Source organism: Anopheles coustani, chromosome 2 (genome assembly GCF_943734705.1).
Source record: "Anopheles coustani chromosome 2, idAnoCousDA_361_x.2, whole genome shotgun sequence".
Classification (NCBI taxonomy): domain Eukaryota; kingdom Metazoa; phylum Arthropoda; class Insecta; order Diptera; family Culicidae; genus Anopheles; species Anopheles coustani.
The window spans coordinates 30,334,282-30,354,981 of NC_071289.1; the positions used below are offsets into that span (position 1 = coordinate 30,334,282).

A 20,700-nucleotide genomic window follows, 5' to 3' on the forward strand; every position below is an offset into this window, starting at 1 on the left:
CACTATCAAGAACAGAAAGGGACCCAACGACAGCGAGATGTGTAGATACTACTAGTTCTTTTCGTACAGCCATGTCCACCAATTGTCCTCATTTACGCGCGCGTGTCTCAAAACTATGTAGACTCATTCATTCTATGAAGTTAAATTAAATAATAAAAATAAAAAGTCCCTGTTCATTTTTTTACTCATCATCACCATAGTCAAAGACCATGTTGACAAATGCAATACTACGGGGCTCAAAAACTACAACATTTACTAAATACATTACAAGCACAGCGTCAGACCACCTGCTTCACGTATACGGCGCATAGGCGTTTGAACTCCCTTAGATTTCGCGCTTGTTTAATCTCTCTCGGCATCCTGTTGTACCATTGTACTCCTTTAAAAAATAACGAATTTCGGGCGTTTCTAGACAGTTAGCCAGGAAGTCTTGGCTCATCGGCATTACGAGTGTGATACCGATGGACGTCAGTCCCAACAACTATCCTTTCCCCCAAGTACGCTGGTTCCAGGCGTTTCAAAATTTTGTACACAAAGACCACAGTTCCAAAGGAACACTATCCGCTGCTTGGACTGTTTCGCCTGTTTCCTTGGATTGGGATTCGGATTTGGGGATTTGGTTTACCTATCACTACGAACGAAGCTGCGCGCCAAACTTTGTGCAACAAGCTTCAAAAACCGACTAATTTCTCAATAACTTTTTAGTGGCTTGACCAATTTTAGCGCCAGACCAATTAACTGAAAGGTTTTTTAAAGACTGTAACTCTGTGCAACAAAGACTCTTCCGTAATTCTTAGTTTATGAAATTCTGAGGCGTAGGTGCAGAAACCTTGGTTGGTATTATGAGTGAAGTACTCAGCCGGGTACTGTAACCTGTCAACGCACACTTGCCATAAAATCATGCAACTTTGAATCACTCGGTAAACCAAATCTGCTGCGTTCCGTTAATGCATGAAATTCATAAATAGCTGCAAACGATGAACTTACCCTCTCAAGATATAGTTCAGCTTCAATTTAGCATACAAACCGACCGATGTCAATAACACTTAACGTTTTTCTAAACAACGAATTTACGCAATGCGATGCGGATTTTACTGAGTTATGCAGTGTGCAATTAAGATACAGTTGCACAAATACCTTTATGTAATCACTTCGAAAACATCTTAATTTATCAAAAATAATTTTAAAACAAACAGGCTTGCATTTTTTATAGTTTATTCCATCAGTTTGCATTTCTCACTCGTCGTGATGTGAGCGGAAGAAAACGAAATTACACTCAGATAACAACACTGTATTCTTATACTCCATAATAAAGGTCGACTTGGTTTGGGACTTCCTGATTTCAGTAAGACAAAGTACTCTTCTCCACCATCCCGTACCGTTAGATCGAACTTGTTGCTTAAAAAAAGTCCGGCTTTTCGGAAACGGAATCGTATAACATCCAACAACGATATCGGATGATGCGAAGCCTATTCTCTAGTTTCCGAAGGTACTCCTTCTCATCCATCTTAGCGACCTGTCGGTAGTGGTTTTTGAAACACTTATCCTCCTTCGATTTGATGGTGGAATACTTTACTTTGTGTTGGCACATCTGATCGTATGCAGCGTTCACCTCCATTTCCAAGAATTGTATTTCCATCATTGTCTCCTTTCGGATTGACTTGCCGATGCCATGGCGGTGTTGCCGTTTCGGTTTCACGTCCAGCTTTTTGCCCTCCTCCATCACGCTGATCCAAGTATTGAGCAAATTGCAGTCGGTTTTAAGGGTTTGAATACAGGGCTCTATTTTTAATCTGAGCTCAACGATAAGTGTGCTGCCCTTCACATTCACGGACGACAGCGCGTCACATCTAGTTTCATCTTCCATAACTTGTTGAGAAGACAATTTGATGTTTGAAACATTTGCTTTCTTCGACTTTTCTAGCTTCGAAATTGGAACCTTCAACTTCTGGACGGGATCAGCATACTGACGGCCGGAAAATGTAGGGTCTTCTAGCAGAGTATTCAACCAGGCAATACGCTTTGGTAAGTCGCTTTTCAAGAATACTTCGACGCGCTTGGTGACATAGTCTTCAAAGTCTTGTTCCCATGTTGTTGCTGTTGCAGACAAAGTGCTTCTTCTCATGTTTACTTTTGGCTTGGTTTGGTGGAGTGTAGACTTTTCTAAACAAAAGGTCGAATGGCGGTTCGTGTCCACTGTTTCCGATAAAAACTATTCTGCATTTAACAGCGTGAATAATCAAAGCAGTATTTGTGTGCACTTGTTAAACTTGAACCATTCGGGAACACATGATGAATTGGGCGCTGTGACGTACTAAGAGTTCCCGGTATCATAATGACCCTATGCAATGGTATAAAACCCAATGTTCAGTTCTTCCTTCTTATAAACAGCTACGACTTCTATGAGAGAAGAACACAGCCTGGTACTGTAAACAGCCGAAACGCACACTTGCTATAAAATTATACAATTTCGAACCACGAACCAAACGCAGCGTTTAAATAAATGTATATAATTGGTAGTAAAGTTGGTCCCCGCAGTACGCGATACTCGATATACGCGAATTCGCAATAGGCCGCGTCCACACGGCATCGTAGCGTAGCGATTTTGACACTCCGTCGTAGTGTCAACTATTTTTTATGGCCGTGGCTAAGGCCTCTCGACCAACATTTACACTACGACGGAGTGTCAAAATCCCTACGCTACTATGCCGTGTGGACGCGGGGATACGCGATTTTTTACAACTGACAGCTCATAGCGTTGCTTGAGTTCTGACTAGTCAATTTTACTTTGTTTTGGTAGAATGAAGTTTTTAATATGCACTTTTTAACAGAGACATAATTATGCAATGTAGGAAATGGAACACTTATTAGTGATTTCGATAAAAGATATGTTAAATAAGCGGTTCCCTCTCAGTGTCAACTCTTCAATATGAGGTATAAACGAAATGGCAGAGGAAATCCGCAATACGCGAAAATTCGATATACGCTATTGCGTCCGGTCCCAAACATTCGCGTACTGCGGGGACCAACTGTATATAAATTTTGTATATAAATAAAAAAGGTATATAAATTTTGCTTTAGTTTGCATACTATGTTTATGCCTGTTACAAACAAAACTTGTTTTCTCTTATTTTACATTGATTTTATATACTGAATACGTAGAAGTACTATCAGCAAGTCCATATTTAACATGCTACATTGTTTTGTTGCACATTTTCAACAGTAATGGGAATAAATTAAACAAAAACACAGGCATACAATACTTCATCCAAATTTATTCCATCTGTTTGTATTATTCAACCATATTGGACCAATGGAATTCAGAACGAAAAAACTAATAATTCATATCTAATGATACCGTTTTATAGTTGCTCGATTTAACCTTGAGTTTGGTCTGCTTTGTTCAATTGTAAGCGATTATGTTCGATCATGAAACTTTGCGAGTCAACTGTAGGTTGAATAGGGAAGAAACTAAGAAAATGTCGTTTGATAAACTATGATAAATGTGACGAACGATTTGCAAACCATTTGAATTGAATAAGTAGAGCAAAAGTACTTTTGAGAGAAAGGCATGTGAGGCACACACAGTTAATTCAACGATTTGCCTTACGACGTCTTCAGCTTTTCAACGAAGGCCGCGTACAGCATGCAGTATCGATTTCGTATCACGCGAAACATCTTCCCAAAACGAAGGCACTCCTTTTTATCCATTTCGAGGATCTGGTAGCGGTAGTCTTCGTTGTGCGGTTCTACGTCCACCTTCGATTCGGCCTTTGACCGCTTCTCACGAAATCGGCAAAGTTGAGTTGATAAAGAACTCACCTCCGCTTCCAGTGCTTCTATTGCAACCAGCGTATTCTCATCGATCAATTTGTCGAGGTATTCATCCGGCATTCTCGGCTCTACGATCCACGTTTGGAGCAAGTTGATGTCCTCCCTCAGGGTTTTAACAAAGGGATACACTACGAATCTGAGCTCAAAAATATGCTGTTTGCACTCTACGTCCCCGGACGGCAAGAGGCGAAACTGAAGGTTACTGTGTCCAGCTACCGTACTCCAGCCCGAATGTGTGCAGGATGGCATTTCGGCAGCTGTTTCCTTGGTCGACTCCTGTTTCCTCTCCGCAACACCAATATGCAATGCCCTGGTACAGTTAGGTTCGGCAAACGTAGGCTTTTCCAGCATGGCGTTTAGGTAGCGAATACGTTTGGGCATCTCAATTTGGAAGAATTCTTCAACGCGCCTGGTTAGATAATTTTTTATGTACGGTTGCCATTCTGTTGATTCTTCTGCTGAACTACTTTCGGTCCCCGTTGACCTAGTGTTTGCCGATGTAGTGATCTGCTGATGGCCTGTAGTCCGTTCATCCTGTTCCAGCCTGGTGTCTGATGGTGTTATTTGATCCTTTTCATCCATCTGTATCGCGAGTCTCAACTGCTAGCTGAAGAACTAAACTAAACCAATCAGTGAACACTTGATTGGATGCTGTGACCATCGCCTTGTTTATAAGCTCACATCGAGTTCAGATTTCTTTGAAAAGGCCTTGAATCGTAGCATTGAAGAATACAGCATGATGCTCTAAACTGGTAATGGGCAGATGCTATGAAAGTATGCAACATTCTTTTATGCCATTTTGTGTTCCAAAAATTGGGTAAAATTGGAACCATTCAATTTCAAAATAATTCCAACATGACCGCCTAAACCGTAGGAACGTAAAGTGAATTTTGTAGAACAAAACACTTCCAAGGGGACCCGCCGCCGTGTACCATTGTAAAACTTCGTGCATTTGATAATTTGTTATTCTCATCTACATACATATATCTTATCGTGCAGCAGTTTGCTCAGGTTAGAACGGTAGAAAAAAAGTAAATATAGGAAAATAAAAAACATGCTGCAGGCAACGGTTGGATTTTGTTCGAAAAAATACATCAATCAGTTCGAGTCATTTCCGAGACTGAGCGTGCTCTGTCAGGAGATGCAAAACAAGAAATCGCTAAACTTTCCACCCGGCAAAGACGGTCCCTGCTCTCATAGCAACGGCAACCAACCAAATCCAAGCGCAAGCGAAGCGAAAGGCAGCACGTGATCTGGCATCTTTAACTTTTTTCCACGACGATAACAGACGGTGCAGCGTGCAATCAGCATGTTTTGATTTCGTCTTGAATTGAGGCTACAGGCAAATATAATAAAAACCAACCAAGAAGCCAACCGTTCCGATGGGGGAAAAATGAGCAAGTTACTTTGATCCAGTTCGTGATTTGTTTCGAGCAAAGTGATCTTCTTTGCTCCGCCGCATAGTATGTCGCAACTTCATTTTATCAACTTTTAGCCGATTTTCTTTTCTTTTTAATGTGGTAACGCACAAAAGCAAACATCAATTTGGTTTATGCCATTTTTCTCAAATAGTCCCCTCAGAAATGCGGGCCGGGAAAAAAATATTTCTCTATCAACGGTCTTGAAAATAAGCTGAGCCGCTCCTACAGGTGACACCGTCAATTTGTGTTGCTAAAATTGGTGAATATGAACGTTTGATGGCTCATAAATATCGTTGTTTCAAGGACACAAGGGGGCCCTTTCCAGAGAAAGACAAATTGGGTTTTGTTTCGTATGTTTTATTGGAAAGTATACTAGGACGAACACATGAACAAACTGTTTGGTGTTTTAATATGTGCACAGTTTCGCTACATTTATTTGCTCCTCTTCTCCAGTGTCACGTTGTGCTATTTGTCAAATTTAATCGGTATCGAATTTCATAATATCTAAAAAAAACCACCCAACACCGCTTTCCATGGGCGAGCAACTTTTCATTAGTAATTGCTGGCGGTCCCCGCTAGGATCGAATTCTAACGGCGTGGGGATGCGTCACGCTCCGGGGTTGATGACGTAACGCGAGGACAAAGTTGGATACCCTCCACGGGACGATGATGTGAAAATGTGGTGCCATTTCGTATCGATGATTGATTTGCTTGTGGTTTCTTAAGGATTACGACGGCTTCGGCGGAATGGTGGCACCATCCTTATCGAAAGCTGAGAAAGCAATTTGCCCCAAAAATAGCGCGACCGTTTTGAGCTTGCTGTCTCGGAGGAGGAATTAGATTTAAAAGACATTCTTCAACACCTCGCGATTGACGACACCGGCGTACTGCGTGTAAACGGTCGACTTGCCCGTTAGCGCGATGAACTGCTCGGCCACCTCGACGGCAACGCGCACCTGCGCCTCGGACGTGCTGGCACCTGTAGGAATCGGAAGTGGAATAGCCCGTGTTAGTGTGTGTGTGTTTTCCCGGCCAGAAGGGGAGTGAAATCCGGACCCCCGACTTACCCAGGTGTGGCGTCGCGACCACTTTCGGATGATTGATGAGCTTCCGGGTGGTGTCGGATTTCGGCGGCTCTTCCGGATAGACGTCGACGGCGGCCCCACCACAGTGGCCACTTTCGAGTGCGGCCAGCAGCGCCTGCTCGTCGATGATGCCACCGCGGGCCACATTGATCACGCGCACTCCCGGGCGACATTTGGATAGCGTGGCCGTGGAAATCAAATCTACAAGTAAGTCGAATATTTAGCACTATGCTCAGTATCTCATCCACACTTCTACTTCAAATGCTCTTAGTTTGTTAAACTCCACCGTAAACCAGTCACTTACTTCTGGTGGCCGGAATGAGCGGCGTGTGGACGGTGATGTAGTCGGCCAGTGGCCAGATCTGTTCCAGCTCCATCTTTTCGATGCCGGCCGCCTTTGCCTCCTCGCTGGTTGTGATGGGATCGAAGCCGATCACGCGCATCCCGAACGCATTCATGCGCACGCCCACCTCGCGCCCGATCCGGCCGAGACCGAGGATGGCTAGCGTCTTACCGTACAGCTCGGTGCCGGAGTACAGTTTCCGGTCCCAGCGGCCCTCCTTCATGCTGGTCGCCGCCGGGCAAATGGGACGCGCGAGGGCCCCGATGAGGAAGCAGGTGAGCTCGCACGCCGAGATCGAGTTGCCACCCGGGGTGCTGGTTTTCAGGGGAGGGACAAAACGTATGTCGAATTAACAAAAGAAATGTACTGCCCAATGAAGGATATATCGTTGAAATCATTTGCTCCTCATTTATTTTGAAACATTTTGATTTCCAAAATTGATTTAAAATTAAATTGGCATGCATTTTTAAAGGATCGTGGGTTATTATTATTTGTATTATTATCATACTATCGAAGCACACATTTATCAACTCGAAGAAAACGGTATCAAATATTTAAACCTCACTTACAAACGAATCGATCCATTCGTATTTTACTCCGCAAACGGAGCGCCTCTACTAATCTCTACTTACTTGAGCACCAGCACGTTATTTTTCGTGGCCGCCTCGATGTCGATGTTGTCCACGCCCGCCCCGGCTCGCCCGACCGCCTTCACGTGTCCCGCACCCGCATTCAGCACCTCGGCCGTTATTTTCGTGTCCGAACGCACGATCAGGGCGTCATAATTCTGCCGGCGGGGAGAGAAAACAAATGAGCGAAAATCGATTAGTGCGGGCACGAAACTTAATCCCGGAGTATGTCCCTTTGCCGTAGTCCTTGGGCGCCCCCGGACCGTTACTCCGACGCTGTTCACGAGCGCATTCATTCGTCAGCGTGTCAAAAGCGTTTCCACGAATCGTTTCCGTCCGCCGGACTTATGACTTTCATTTCCTTGAGCCTCGGAAAGGGGAACTCCTCCACCCCAAACACCCTGCGGCGTGGTCCCTCATTTTTTGGTCATTCATGCGACGACGACGTTAGAAGCTATTGTTCTTTTGCTTCGATGCCGAGATTAATTGCTATCAATTGCTTTACGCTGGGCACGGAAGGGATGTCCGGTTTCCGGAAAAAGCTTACAATTGAAGGCAAACATCTCAATTCAATTTGTTTCGTCTACGTCACGGACCAATATTCAATCAGTTTCGTACCCAATGTGTGACCGTTCGTTTGAAGCGGACGCATCTATGACGCGAATCGTGGTCATTTTCGTGGTTTGATTTTTTTTTGTGTTAATGAGCACACAATTTGTTGGAGGAAGAGTTTGCAACATGTAAGAGAAAAATATATTTTAAAATATTCATAATAATTTTTGAGAAGATGAGCACCTTTTATTACACACGACGTTAATTTGTCCTACCACTCAGATTATTTGTGGAATCAAGATAAATTACAATGAAATCCTTATAATGCCATGTGTACCAGAACATTCGATCAGTATTAGCAAAACTAAAAAATCTGTAATTCGTTCAATCTTATCCATTTGTTCCAATAGTTGAGTAATTAAACCTTTATTTATTCTCCAATAATTTGTAACAAATGCTAATTTGATTTCTTTTTAGTTTGTTCCAGAAAAAGTATCGAAATAAGTGATGTGCCTATTTCTAAAAACATAAAAAAATTGTTCACGCACTTTTGTAAAATCACTAGTTTGGTATATTATTCAATTTGTAACCAACACTGTAAACCAATCTTTGCATTTTGAATGAACTAAGCGGCAAAAACGGCGAAGAGGCTACTTTGTTTCGTCTAGTGATGAGCAAAACGATTCCAAAGCCGGAGCCGATTCCGGGCGACTCCGAAAATTTCGGAATCGATTCCGGAACTTAGGTTCGAATGGGTATAGGCAACAACCTTTTTTTTTTTTTTTTTGAATGAATGTTACCGACTTTGACCTTCAGTCATTCGGCGCTAGGATTAATTGCACTTCATGCTTATGGCTCCAAGAAGACTTCTTCTTGGCGTAACAACCATCTTTCCCTTATGTACGTGGATAGTCAGTCCATACGTACAGGGGATGGTCGGTTGGATTTCAAACCCCCGGTTGGGTTATCAACTACACTATTGCGCTCATATGCATCGTTCAGTGGAAATTCTAAACATTTTTATCATTAACATTTAACATGCCTATTATGCCGTGACTTTAAGATGGGTCTCTTATTGTTATGTTTCGCCATCATCTTGCACCGAATCTATCGGACTACCATATATAGTATTAACGTATTGTGAATATGGGACGAGGAGAAGTTCAGCTTGTTAATCATATTTTTGAAAAATTAAGCACGTTTACTGACCAGACATGATATCTGCAGATGTGTAGAAGTAAGTGTTATGGCTTCTGAGGCATAGCATGCGATTTTAAAAAAGGGCTTTACGGATTAGAGCAAGCTACAGGATGCTGGAAGCAGAAGTTTGCCGCTAAAGTTCGAAAAATTGGGTTTTTCGAATAAAAACAAAGCTATTAGGTGAGTATCAGCCCAGTTATGAAACATTTACTGTGGAAAAGATTAGTTTGATTAGCGTTTTGTAGTTACAAAATTCAATCCGTTAAGGATTCCAATGAAAGAAAGGGAGATATTCAAGTTGCCTCCGTAGGACAAATGTATAAAAAAAGCATGCCTAAATCAATCAACCCCAAATTGAATAAAGAATCTGTCATATTAGAAGAAAAATAACTCAGCTCCCACTCTTCAATCAATTTTCGATTAAGTCAATCATCAAATCAAACAGGATAACGTTCTTTAAAGTGTTAAATTTCAATTTAATTCTATAATACAGTTGTCTTATAATACTTTCTTATCTAGAACTTAAAAATAAATATAACTAAAAATCTCGATTTCATCCATATTCGTGTAACATAAAAGTTTTTGTTCCAAATCAAAATTCCACTACTAATGCTACTAAACTAATTAAAATAAATGAAACTTTACTCCAAAATTATTCCATAATTATGTTGTATGAAAATTATTTCTTTCAATTTTTTTGAAGTTATTCTATTACGCTTTTCTGTTAGTATCTGCCCAGTTTTAGAAAAAATGCGTTCACATGGAACAGAAGTGGCCGGTATTGATAAATACTTTTTCGCAAAGCCGCATAGTGTTGGGTATATTTGGACTCTGTTTTTCCACCAAAGTAGCGGATCGTCTTTAATCTTTATCTTTTTTTCACCCAAATATCTATCTAGCTCAGATACGGCAACTAATCTGGGATTAGATGCATTTTCTGGACGTTGCACATGGCGATTCAGTACTTGCCAAATATCTCCATCATCATTGGGATTTTGTTCTATATCCTCACTTGTGTCGGGAGTCTGAACTTGAAATGGAATCATTTTTGAAATAATTTTTTCATATGTGTCTTGAAAATGGTCGTCATCTCCCAAAAATCCTTCTTTTTTGAATCGTGGATCCAAGAGGATGGCAAATGACACTATTTCTGAATTGTTAATTTTTTTGAATCTTTCCTTAATCCCACTTAAAATAATATTTAATAAATCCACAGATTTGGGGTGCAATTGTTCTTTTTCCTTCTTTTCTTCTAATCTGGTTACCGTCGACTTAATAAGCACTCCCATTTTAGAAACGGTAACTAATTTTTCACCCATGATTTCATTTGTTACTGCATTTATAATTTCAAGAATTTCGGTAACCTGTCCTATTATAATCCATTCATTTTCCTGAAGTTTGGATGGCAAATTTAAAGCTGCCAAAGAAGAAACTAAAGGGATCCTGTTTTTAATTAGTCTATTTAGCATCTCAAATGTCGAGTTCCATCTAGTAGGACAGTCTTGTTTTAGTTTTAATTGAGGATAATTAAGATTTTTTTGCATTTCTATTAATTTTGAAGTTGCTATGGTACTTTTACGGAAATGCTTTACAACGTCTTTAGCATCTTCCACGATTTCCTTGATAGAGTTCTGAATGGCCTTCTGCACTATCAAATTTAATGTATGCGCCCCGCACGGCAAGTGAGACACTTCTAAAATATCTGCTGTTGATTTCATGTTAGTGGCATTATCTGTGACTAATACACATATTTTTTCCCTAATAGCATAATTTTCGCATACTGTTCGTATCCAGCTTGCCAGATTGTTGGCTGTATGGCGGTGAGGAAGTTCGGAACATTCTAATAAAAATGATGATGATGTATATTCTTCGCATATGAAATGTGCTGTCAATGCACAATAAGATGTATTGTTGATACTTGTCCAAGAATCAGCAGTTAATGCAATTGTGAAACTGGATATAAGTTTTCCTTTTACAGTATCTACTGTCTCACTATAAAGCCTTGGTAGGGCAGCATTAGAAATTGTTTTTCTACTTGGCAGATGATAGTTTGGATTTAGCTCATGAACAAATTTTTTAAAATAATAATCTTCTACAATTGAAAAGGGATAGTATTCCTTACAAATCATGAGAAGCAAAATGGAATCAAGTTTTTCTTTACTCTCTGCACTCATGGGCTTATTGGATCTAAAATAATTTTGCATAGTGTTTACAGTGCTAATGGCATGTGCTGTTTCTTCAGGGACTGAGTTTCCTGCTGCTGATGTACAAGGACGACGAATTCTAGTTGCTGGAACTGTAGGATGTTTACGATCTAAGTGCCGTTTAAGGTTAGAAGTCGATCCATTGCTGTAACACAAAACAAGCTGGCAATAGCGGCACTTTGCACCTCCTTCAGTTTTCAGGAAATGTTGCCATATATCACTGGTTTGAGCCATAATGTACGATGCAGATGACGTGGGTACACAGCACTGAAGTTAAATATTGCATTAGAACTAACTGATACTCTAAAATGTGGCTAGTAAACCTACCGAATTACTCCGACTTAATTGACACGCACTTCAATTATCAATGACCGAACTCTAATGCTGTCCAAACAAGACTGTCTGCCAAGAACTCAAATTGGGTCTGCTGCGGCAAACATACTGCTCAGTACATTACAGTTAGGCAAACCCCACACCAAGGAAGAAATCCATGAATGAAAAATAACGCTAAATTAAATCCCCTACTATCTCCCGGTAAGTGACTGTTGCATTGAATTCATCAATCAGGCCCTGCCCGATCGCCAGGAGGGGATCGACCACAAAAAAAAAAATGCCCCAATATCGCACCACTGACTTGCGGCCCGCGAGACCCTCTCCTCCTTGGGTAAATGAGGCCTAACGCTATGGTTATTCTACCCAATGCGGCCCGCGTTAAAAAAAGTTTGGAGACCCCTGTTCTACACCATGCGATGCCGGTTGAGTCGACTTTTTTTTATTCAAAGGTTCTCGTCGTTTGCTTTTCGCATCATTCGGTTTTTTCGATGTCGTAGAATGGCAACAGGTACACTTTACTTGCAAGTACCATGGTACCTGTCGATTCCCCCTTTTAATTATAATTTTTTTTAGCACCATTTGTTGCCGTTCGATAGCATGGTGTGTCATTTGCTGCTATCCGGAGCCGCCCGGAATCGGCACCTTTTGTTTCTGAAACCGAAATCGGTGCCGATACCGGTACCGTTGTTGGCACCGATTCCAAAAACAGAATCGGTACCGGCTTCGATTCAAAGACCCATTCTGATTCTGGAATCGGTCTCGGTTCCGATTCTGGAATCGGTCTCGGTTCCGATTCTGGAATCGGTACCGGTACCGATTCCGGAATCAGCACCGATTCCCATTCCGGAATCAGCACCGATTCCGATTCCGGAATCAGCACCGATTCCGATGCCGGAATCGGTATCGATACCGATTTCAATGCCGGAATCGGAATCGGGTAGGTTCGAGTCGGAGTGCTCATCACTAGTTTCGTCGCGTTCAAAACGACACGGCTTGCTGCCGTCTAGCCATTGGCATTGAAGGACGACGACGAAATGCACATGCTGATGCACTGCTCTCGAAAAACAAGTTCTCGTCGAGTACCCGCGCCACGCATCCCGCTCCGAAGAGTATAGGGTGGGCCCACTGTTCCCAGTCAAGGCGAATGACTTCTTCGCCAGCCGTCTCACATTCTTCAATTAATGCAACGTGCAACGCGAGTGGGACGCGAACGTTCGTTACTGTTTCCCTATTTTTTTTTTACTCACCTTCACCTCCTTCACCAGCTCATCTTTCGGCAGCTTCAGCTTGTAGTCGACCTACGGGTGGAGCAACGAGAAAGGAACAATTGAAGATGCAAATCCGGCTAGCTCGAAAAACAATCCTGTAACCCTAGCAAGCAGAGTTCAATCACACGCAGCTCAAGGCTACTTGTGTGTGGGACACTCTAATTGCGGGCACCGCCAGGCAACCGGTGGCATCCTTTTTCTCCGGGCGAACGTTACTAACATCAATGTTGTGGTCCTGCAGCAACTTGACACACGCGTTGTCGACGGCATCGCACACGAGAACACGCTTGATATCTACTGGCATTTTGTGGCACTTTGTTTCGGGGGTGGTTGAGCACAATTTGATTCACAATTCCGTTCCTGCGAGGCAAAACGTCCTGTGCAATACGAGCGCAAACACGACACTAGTTCCCGTGGCTATCGGATCGCTACTGCCGGACCGAAGGGTAGCTCATGCGAAGGCTCTCGACCCGGTCCCGGGATCTTATGGCCAGGGGCAACGACGGCGGCGGCGGGTGCTTACATTGATAATTGGTTCCTACATTTTCCCACTACATCGACATCAACGCACATGCCGTAAGCCGGTCGGACGGCTTTGGTGTGCGTTGCGCCGGCCGTCGGACCTACGATGTTGTTTACTACACTTTAGGAACCAGATCCCCGCACCGATGGGTGATGGAACCGGAGAATTAAAAGGCAGGCGACAACGGGTTTCGTAGTCGTGTATGGCGTGCGACCTTGCGGCGGCATCGTGTTTCACATATTGGTTCAATTACATCCCATGCGCGAGTGAGTGCGCGCGGTCTCCAGGCAGAGAGTGCGGGAGATCAGATGCAACAGCACTCGTGCATAGTTTACGGGATGATGGCTAGCCGGTTGCCAGGGCAGGTCAGAATCATCGCATTCTGTAGTGCTGATCCTCGTCTCGTTCATGTTTACCTCTTGTACAAGCTTCCACGGGGTTCCACAGACCATGTGTGTTGAGTGGTGGGCCCTTATCTCATCAATGTGCACGGTCCTCTCAGGGCCATTCTACCAGATCGGCTTCTGACGTCGTTATCGGATGTTTCAACGCGTTGTTTACCCGTCGTCCGGCGTTGTTGATCAGAACCGAGCACTATGTAAGGCGCACGGTGCGTTGTTGGGAAGCCTGTACGCATTGCCAACAGAGATAAGAAGCTTCTGTCATCGCACTTGAATATATGAATCATGACCATTTGGCCTTGTTAATCCCCTGCCGTCCGAAGGAATGGGTCAGTCAAACACTTTCACCAGACGACAGGATTGCGCTCGGATTATCAGCCGTTACGTAGACGGATCTGTAAATACAGTGTGCTACACTTGTCGTCGCCGGTTATAAAATGAATCTTTGAACGAAAATTTTCCCATTCACTGGAGGCGAATTATCTGTCAAAGTAAGATTTTATTAGAATATTTTTTCAGGAAAAAGAAGGAATTAACTTAATGATGTGCTAATCTTCTACACAATTTTATAGAAGACGCTTCTCCAGATCCTGATGCTCTTCTGAATGTTGAGTGCCAATAAAACTTATCTTCATCCATTTGCTATCACTTCGCTGGCTCACTTCTCGTACCCACTCGGGAGGGCATTTACTTCGGGGTTGTGAAACAGCGTCCTGTTGCCATCGCCCCACGGGAACCGCTTGTTCCGTATGCGAAGGTGCTCGTAGGGAACAAACTCCGGCCGAGCACGGCGTCCGTGGTGCTCCATGTGGTCCAGGTAGACGTTCAAAAGGCACAGCCCGACGGCAGGCAGTGCAAGGAAGAATGTCATTTTCTTCCACATCTTGTAGCCACCGGGGGAAGCTGAAAGTTGTTCCGATGCACAGACAGTTGAACTATACGAACAATTTAGTGGATTAGGCAGAATGTGTGTTACCTTCATGTCCGGATCCAGCTGACGTCATTTGAGAGTAGAGGCTTTGGGGCAATATTCTTTTAATGGTGTGCTGGTACTTTTGACCACATCACAAATTCGATACTAGCGGATCCCGAAAGTTCAGGATTATCAGCACACTACGATGGGGAATTTGATGCTGTTCTAAACCTGAACGAAAACGTAACCTGTACACAAATATCATGGCCAACTTGTGACATATCGAGTTTAACAAAAACTTAGCATAACTAATAATAAACAATAAACTAAACAAGTAAACGAAACGAAACGTTAACATACGGTCAAGTAAATCTACAAAAAGTTGATTTTAAAAAGATCCCTGAAAAATGATTAACGATTCATTCATTTTTTCAAGCTACTGCAAGCGCGGCACTTGACAAAAAACAAAGAATTATAGTTATTCAGTTATATTTTTACTTTATTTTATACAAATTGTTCCATTTACATACAGTATGGGCCTATTAACGATTTAGGATACAAATGGTTTTAGTATTTAATCATTTTCTTTAACGTTCTCTCCGATTCTACCTACCAAAACCCCCCTCCTATCACCAACTCATTAGCATCTGTTGTGTGTCGCTCACGAAACGGTTGGGTTTCTCTTTTTTCATATCATTTGCTACATTTTCTGTCCCACGAAGCTCGTGTGACAACTTAATAAAACACTGGTGCACATCATTAAAGTTTTTATGTTTTGGTTGAAACTTATCATTATCTATTTTTATAAAGTTTTTGTTTTCCTTAGTAATGGAGAGAAATTAGCTAACCACGGTAGACAATAACGACGTTTTTAATAGTTTCCTTCGTTTGTTTGAGACTGAACGTGTTTTCTTGGTGTATGTGCTAGTGACACTTCTTCAAATGTGCTTTTATCTCTTTACCTCTTATCGTTTCACTATCCGGCAAAATAGTTCTAGTTGTTTGCACTCGATTTGTGTTTTGAAAATGTTTCATTTCTTTCACGTGTTGAATATTACGAGTTCGTATGTGCCACGTGTGCCTTCCATCATCCGATAAGCATCCTTGTGGTTTTGCTTCAAATTTTACACCTATTGTACACGTATGCCAGATTCTTGTCGTTTCCCTTCTCCAACCATAATTACCGATGAGAAGCTAAATACGTTTCGTTTAGCATAACAGATCTGTACTCACATTAACTTGATGGTTAACCAGAAAGCTCAACACCAACGCAGAAAGTACGAGTTTGCACCAGCAGAAGCAGCACATTGTAATTGGCTTTGTGTGTGTTATTTTAATCCTTTATCCCTCACCAAAGGAAGGGCAAACGGAAATCTATCCATACATTGAGATTTCCGCCTGGCAGATTTCCCTACCATTTTTACTACCTTTTCCACTTGTCCAGCATTGCATTAGTGTTTAGCTATACATATACGTTTTCTTCCATTTGCACTGAATATTGCACTTTCAAAAAGCGGGTGTATATGGTCGTACAAAAATAGCAGTTCTGTTCAGATGGTATTCTATGCTATTCGCTTTGCAAACACGTAATGGCGCTGCGTTAGCTAAATTTGCGATACAAAAGATCGATAACGAAAAAAACAGGTAAAAAAAACTACATTGATGCAGAAACTATCGTTTCGTTATGGACCTGGAACGCTTGGTTGAAGCGTTTTCATCCAAAGCCATATCGCTTAGCCTCAACCGTTGCTGACATTGGGAAAATGGTTCTTCCGCGGTGGTATTTGTACGTGTCTATACCGATTTCTTACACACATTTCTCTTTTATAAACGACAACCGGTGAGGCAAACACAAACATAAAATTGTAGCGTATCCTGTTGCTTTGGCCGTTTTAAGGATGCTTTACTTTCTTCGATACAAACTGCACACTGGGAGGGTGATTTGGGATGGTTCTAACTAATAACGTTCAGGTCCTTCTTTACACTCTGGATGTGATCAGGTGTTGATTAACATCGCCTTAAACTATACTGCTATGTACATGATTTGAGATGAAAAATTTGACTTTGCATTACACCAAAGTATGAGGCAGTGTGGTGGGTGACGAATGTGCGCATTGGAATCACCGGGTGTCACAAAACAGACAAACAAAGACCATATTTTCCGCATTCATGGTCGGAAAAATGAACAAACAAGTTACTTAAATCATTTAACGGCTAAACAGCGCTACACGCCAAGAGGCAGAGAGAAACATAAGGCAAGCGATGAAAGTCGGAACATAATTCCTGTGGTAATAAATAAGTTGGATTTAGCTAAAGTGAAATTATGTTCACCTCGCACGGCTTGCAACAATGGAAACGTTCTTACACCCTACTATTAGTGGATTTGCGATGCGATTTGGTCAAGATTACAATCGGATGAAATGTCCTTTTATAAGTTTAGTGAAATCCTCTCCTTTCCAAATTGGAAAGCAATTATGTACAGTTCGATTTTTGGCAACACTCAACAATGAGGCGACACCAAGCATGAACCCTGTCTGATGATGACGGTATGATCGCATACATTCGATTCGCTCGGCAAGTATGTTACCGGAAGGATCCGTTTTAATCACGAATGTGGTGTTGGAGGATTATAATCATAATTTCAACGATCTCATTAATCGCTTCCCTGCAGCGATTTTATCGATCGTGAGGGATGTTTTTGTTTTAAGAATGGGTGGAAGGTGGAGCATGCTCGTGTGGGTGTGGATATTTATATATTGAGACTATCGCGCCCAGGTACTATAACCAAATAGTGGATATCTTTACGGTACATTCGTTTTCGAAACAATATCTGACGAACACTGGCATCTTGCCATTTGTGTATTTGCTGCTGTTTGCCGTTCATTCAATGGTAAACATGTTTCGTGCTCTAGCGTCTGCTTCTTAAACATTACCATACACGTTAGCTTTACCTCTATATATATACGCATATTTTACATACACTTCGTAAGCGCAAACCGGCAGACAAATGTTCAAGCGTTGAAGCCCACCCACAATTTCCCAAAACAGTATACGAATAGGACTAGGACTTTAGGAAATTAAGTGGGGCCAACAGGCCAGAAACCAGAAGTAAAACACTCCGGAAGGGTAGGTATCATTTTCCTATCACTATCTACATGTTTCCGGATCTGCAGCGCATTTCGGAACAGCGGCAACAATAGAGTATCTCAACCGGAAAAGAAAAGAGTGTTCGCGTGTTTGTTTCTGTTTTTTTCTCATAATTTTTGATTTTCATTTGCTTCGTCCATTCACATCTTTCCATTAGCGGTTCAGTTCGTACAACTGATGAAATAATAGTTATAAACCTAGCTATAATGTATAGTATAAATAAATAGTGAACACTTACAGATGATCTTTTCGTTATGACCGTTTGTCTACACGCTTTTTTCCTAACAAAAAATAAACCGTTACACACGCACACACATACGCACACGCACACAAACATACACACATCGCTGTACGCATCGGGGGAAGTCGAGCCTTAGTTTCACCAACAGTGACTTTGTGCTAAGTCGTTTCTCGCTTGTCCAGCAAAACTTTCCACTTGAGTAATTTGGTAACAACAAGACGTGGCCACACCCGCGGGAACTGTGCGGGAAGGGTGTACCTAGTACAGGTTGATCTTTTTCGTGATCGCCTTCCGGCACATGTGGCAGATCTTGAGCGTTTCGGCACACTTGGAGCAGGAACCGTGCCCACAGAGGAACGCCACGTTCCGCCGGCGCTCCATGCAGATGCTGCAGCAGTGCGTCTCCTCGATCTCCATGATTTTGCTCTCGAGATAGCGCAACCGGTCGGCGGACGGTTGGCGGCCGTCCTTGGTGCAGAACAGCGGCCGGCCGGCCACCGTCGTGCGGCGCTCAATATGTTCACCGCAGGTGAGACACTTCTTCATCCGGATGCCACACTCCTCGCAAGTGATCTGATGCTGGCAGGGATCGAAAATGATCAGGGGCAGGATTTCGTTGCACACGATACACTCGGCCGGGGTAAGCCGTGGTGGTTGTTGATGGCGGTGGTTGTGTGTGGCGGAGGATGCTGGCGGGGGTAACGGTGGTGGTACCGGTGCACAACCACCACCAGAGGATGGTGGCGGGCTTGAAGAGGACCCGCTAGAGCTAGAGGTTGGGGGCGTTTGCGGTGCGATCTTGTCCAGCGCGAACTGGCGCCGACTGATATGCTTCGAGGGTCCATTCGAGGGCGCCGGAGACGACGAAGAGAGGCCACTGGCATGAGGTGGCGGTACCGGGGCTACCTGTAGCTGTTCGCCGGTGGATGATGGTGGTGGTACTGGAGGTGGAACGCCTGCAGCAGCTCCTCCTGCCGGCGATAAGGCTCTGTTGGGTGACTTGTACCGAGCGGGACTATCTACAAACACGATGTTGCCATTGCTAGCACTAAGACTAATATCACCGGCGGCGAGGTTATGGGAGGCGGCGGAGGTTATGGGAGGCAGATCACTATGGCCGTCTTCACTATGGCCAGCGGCACCGAGTACGGCCGGTGGGGTTACCAGAGCACCGGAGGCGGCACCTCCCGGGTCGCGATTGTGCCCAGCACGGTTCCGTCTCACCGGAGTTGGAGGGTTCGAGCCGATGGGCTGCTGCATTCCGCTGACACCGGGACCGGATAGCGCCGCCAGTGAGACCCCGGACATACCGTTCTCCAGCACGAGCTGCGGATTGTGCGGACCCTCCATCTTGTCCACCAGCTGTTGCTGGTTGTTTCCAACGCCAGCTATGCTCATCGACTCGAAGTTGAACAAAAGCTGCTGTTGCTGTGGATCCTCCTCGTTCGCTAGATTGCGCGAAGCGGCTCCGGTCGCCGAAAGAATCGCCGACGAGATGACGGGTCCGTTGGGGGCTGCCGCTGCGGCCGCTTCCCTCGCCAACCGCGTCCGTTCGTACTCGACGATGATCTCCTTGATCTGCGGGCTCTGAATCCAGTCGAGCACGCGCGCCCCCTTGTGGTTCACATCGAGCGGGCACCCTTCGCTGGCCAGGAAGCACAGCAACGCGTACATCAACCGATGCTCGCTCACGATGCCAGCGAGGGACTGGAAGATGTCGTGGATTTTCGGTGCCTCCGTCGGCGATACTTCCTGCACAAGGTTGGCCTTCTTGATGATGCACAGGTGCATCGCATTGTCGCCGTCTTCGTCTCGCGCCCGAATGTCACACCCGAGGTCGACCAGCTTCTCGATCGCCGCCGTATGGCCCTGCGACACGGCCAACAGGAACGGCGTCTGGCTCCGATTGTTGCGTATGTTAACGTCCGCCTGGCCCTCCTTTACCAACACCTCTACCACCTTCGAGTGCCCGTTGAGGGCGGCCAGGTGAAGCGCCGAAAAGCCATCGTCCTTGCGCACATTCACCAGCTGGCGGGCGAGACGAATAATGTTCCGGGCCGCGTGCACATTCCCCTTCAGCGACGCGTGATGGAGCGCATTGAATCCACGATTGTTGCGGATGGTCAGATCGAGGGTTGGACAGTTGCACAGGAGCTCCACCACTTCCGTGTTCTCCTTGCCGATGGCATCGTGGAGCGCCGTATCACCGTACGCGTCCTGGACGTTCACGTTTGCGCCGAACTCGAGCAGCACCTTCACGCAGTGCGGTGGCTTCTTGTGGGCCGAGATGTGCAACGCCGAGCAGTGGGACGAGTTCAGCACATCGATGTTGGCGTTGTGCTGCAGCAGCACTCGCATAATCTCCGGTTGGTTGCCGAAGGCGGCGTAGTGCAGCGTCGAGTCGCCCTCCTTGTCCACCACGTTCACGTTCGCGCCGAGCAGCAGCAGATACTTAACCAGCTCGACGTGCCCCTGGTGTGCGGCCACCTGGAGGCACGTTTTGCCGCCACTAACGCAGTCCACTGCTTCGGTATTCATTCTGCAAATGGAGACGAATAAAAAAACGTTAGTTAGTTTTCGTACAAGAGATGGTAAACTTCCGAGCA

The 20,700-nt window shown here is 44.2% G+C and overlaps 3 protein-coding genes across 4 annotated transcripts in view; all 3 read right to left on the reverse strand.

Annotated features, from left to right (window-relative positions):
* Positions 1–1,399: 1,399 nt before the first annotated feature.
* LOC131264194 (uncharacterized) lies at positions 1,400–2,125 on the reverse strand. The gene has a single exon (XM_058266481.1). The coding sequence runs from the start codon at positions 2,123–2,125 to the stop codon at positions 1,400–1,402; it is 726 nt and encodes a 241-aa protein (XP_058122464.1).
* A 3,484-nt stretch (positions 2,126–5,609) lies between these two features.
* On the reverse strand, positions 5,610–13,246 carry LOC131263164 (D-3-phosphoglycerate dehydrogenase). Its single transcript, XM_058265322.1, has 6 exons — positions 13,090–13,246; positions 12,849–12,899; positions 7,316–7,470; positions 6,645–6,997; positions 6,323–6,541; positions 5,610–6,234 (listed from the first exon to the last, which is right to left on the reverse strand). Exons 1-6 carry the CDS (start codon positions 13,171–13,173, stop codon positions 6,098–6,100), a joined length of 999 nt encoding a protein of 332 aa, XP_058121305.1. The 5' UTR covers positions 13,174–13,246; the 3' UTR covers positions 5,610–6,097.
* A 4,632-nt stretch (positions 13,247–17,878) lies between these two features.
* LOC131263083 (E3 ubiquitin-protein ligase MIB2) overlaps positions 17,879–20,700 on the reverse strand; it is a 44,639-nt gene continuing 41,817 nt past the window's right edge. For both annotated transcript variants that reach the window (XM_058265229.1, XM_058265231.1), the window contains exon 7: positions 17,879–20,633. In XM_058265229.1, the coding sequence (XP_058121212.1) occupies positions 18,353–20,633 (2,281 nt within the window). In that variant the 3' untranslated portion in view covers positions 17,879–18,352. The remainder of the gene's footprint in view (positions 20,634–20,700) is intronic.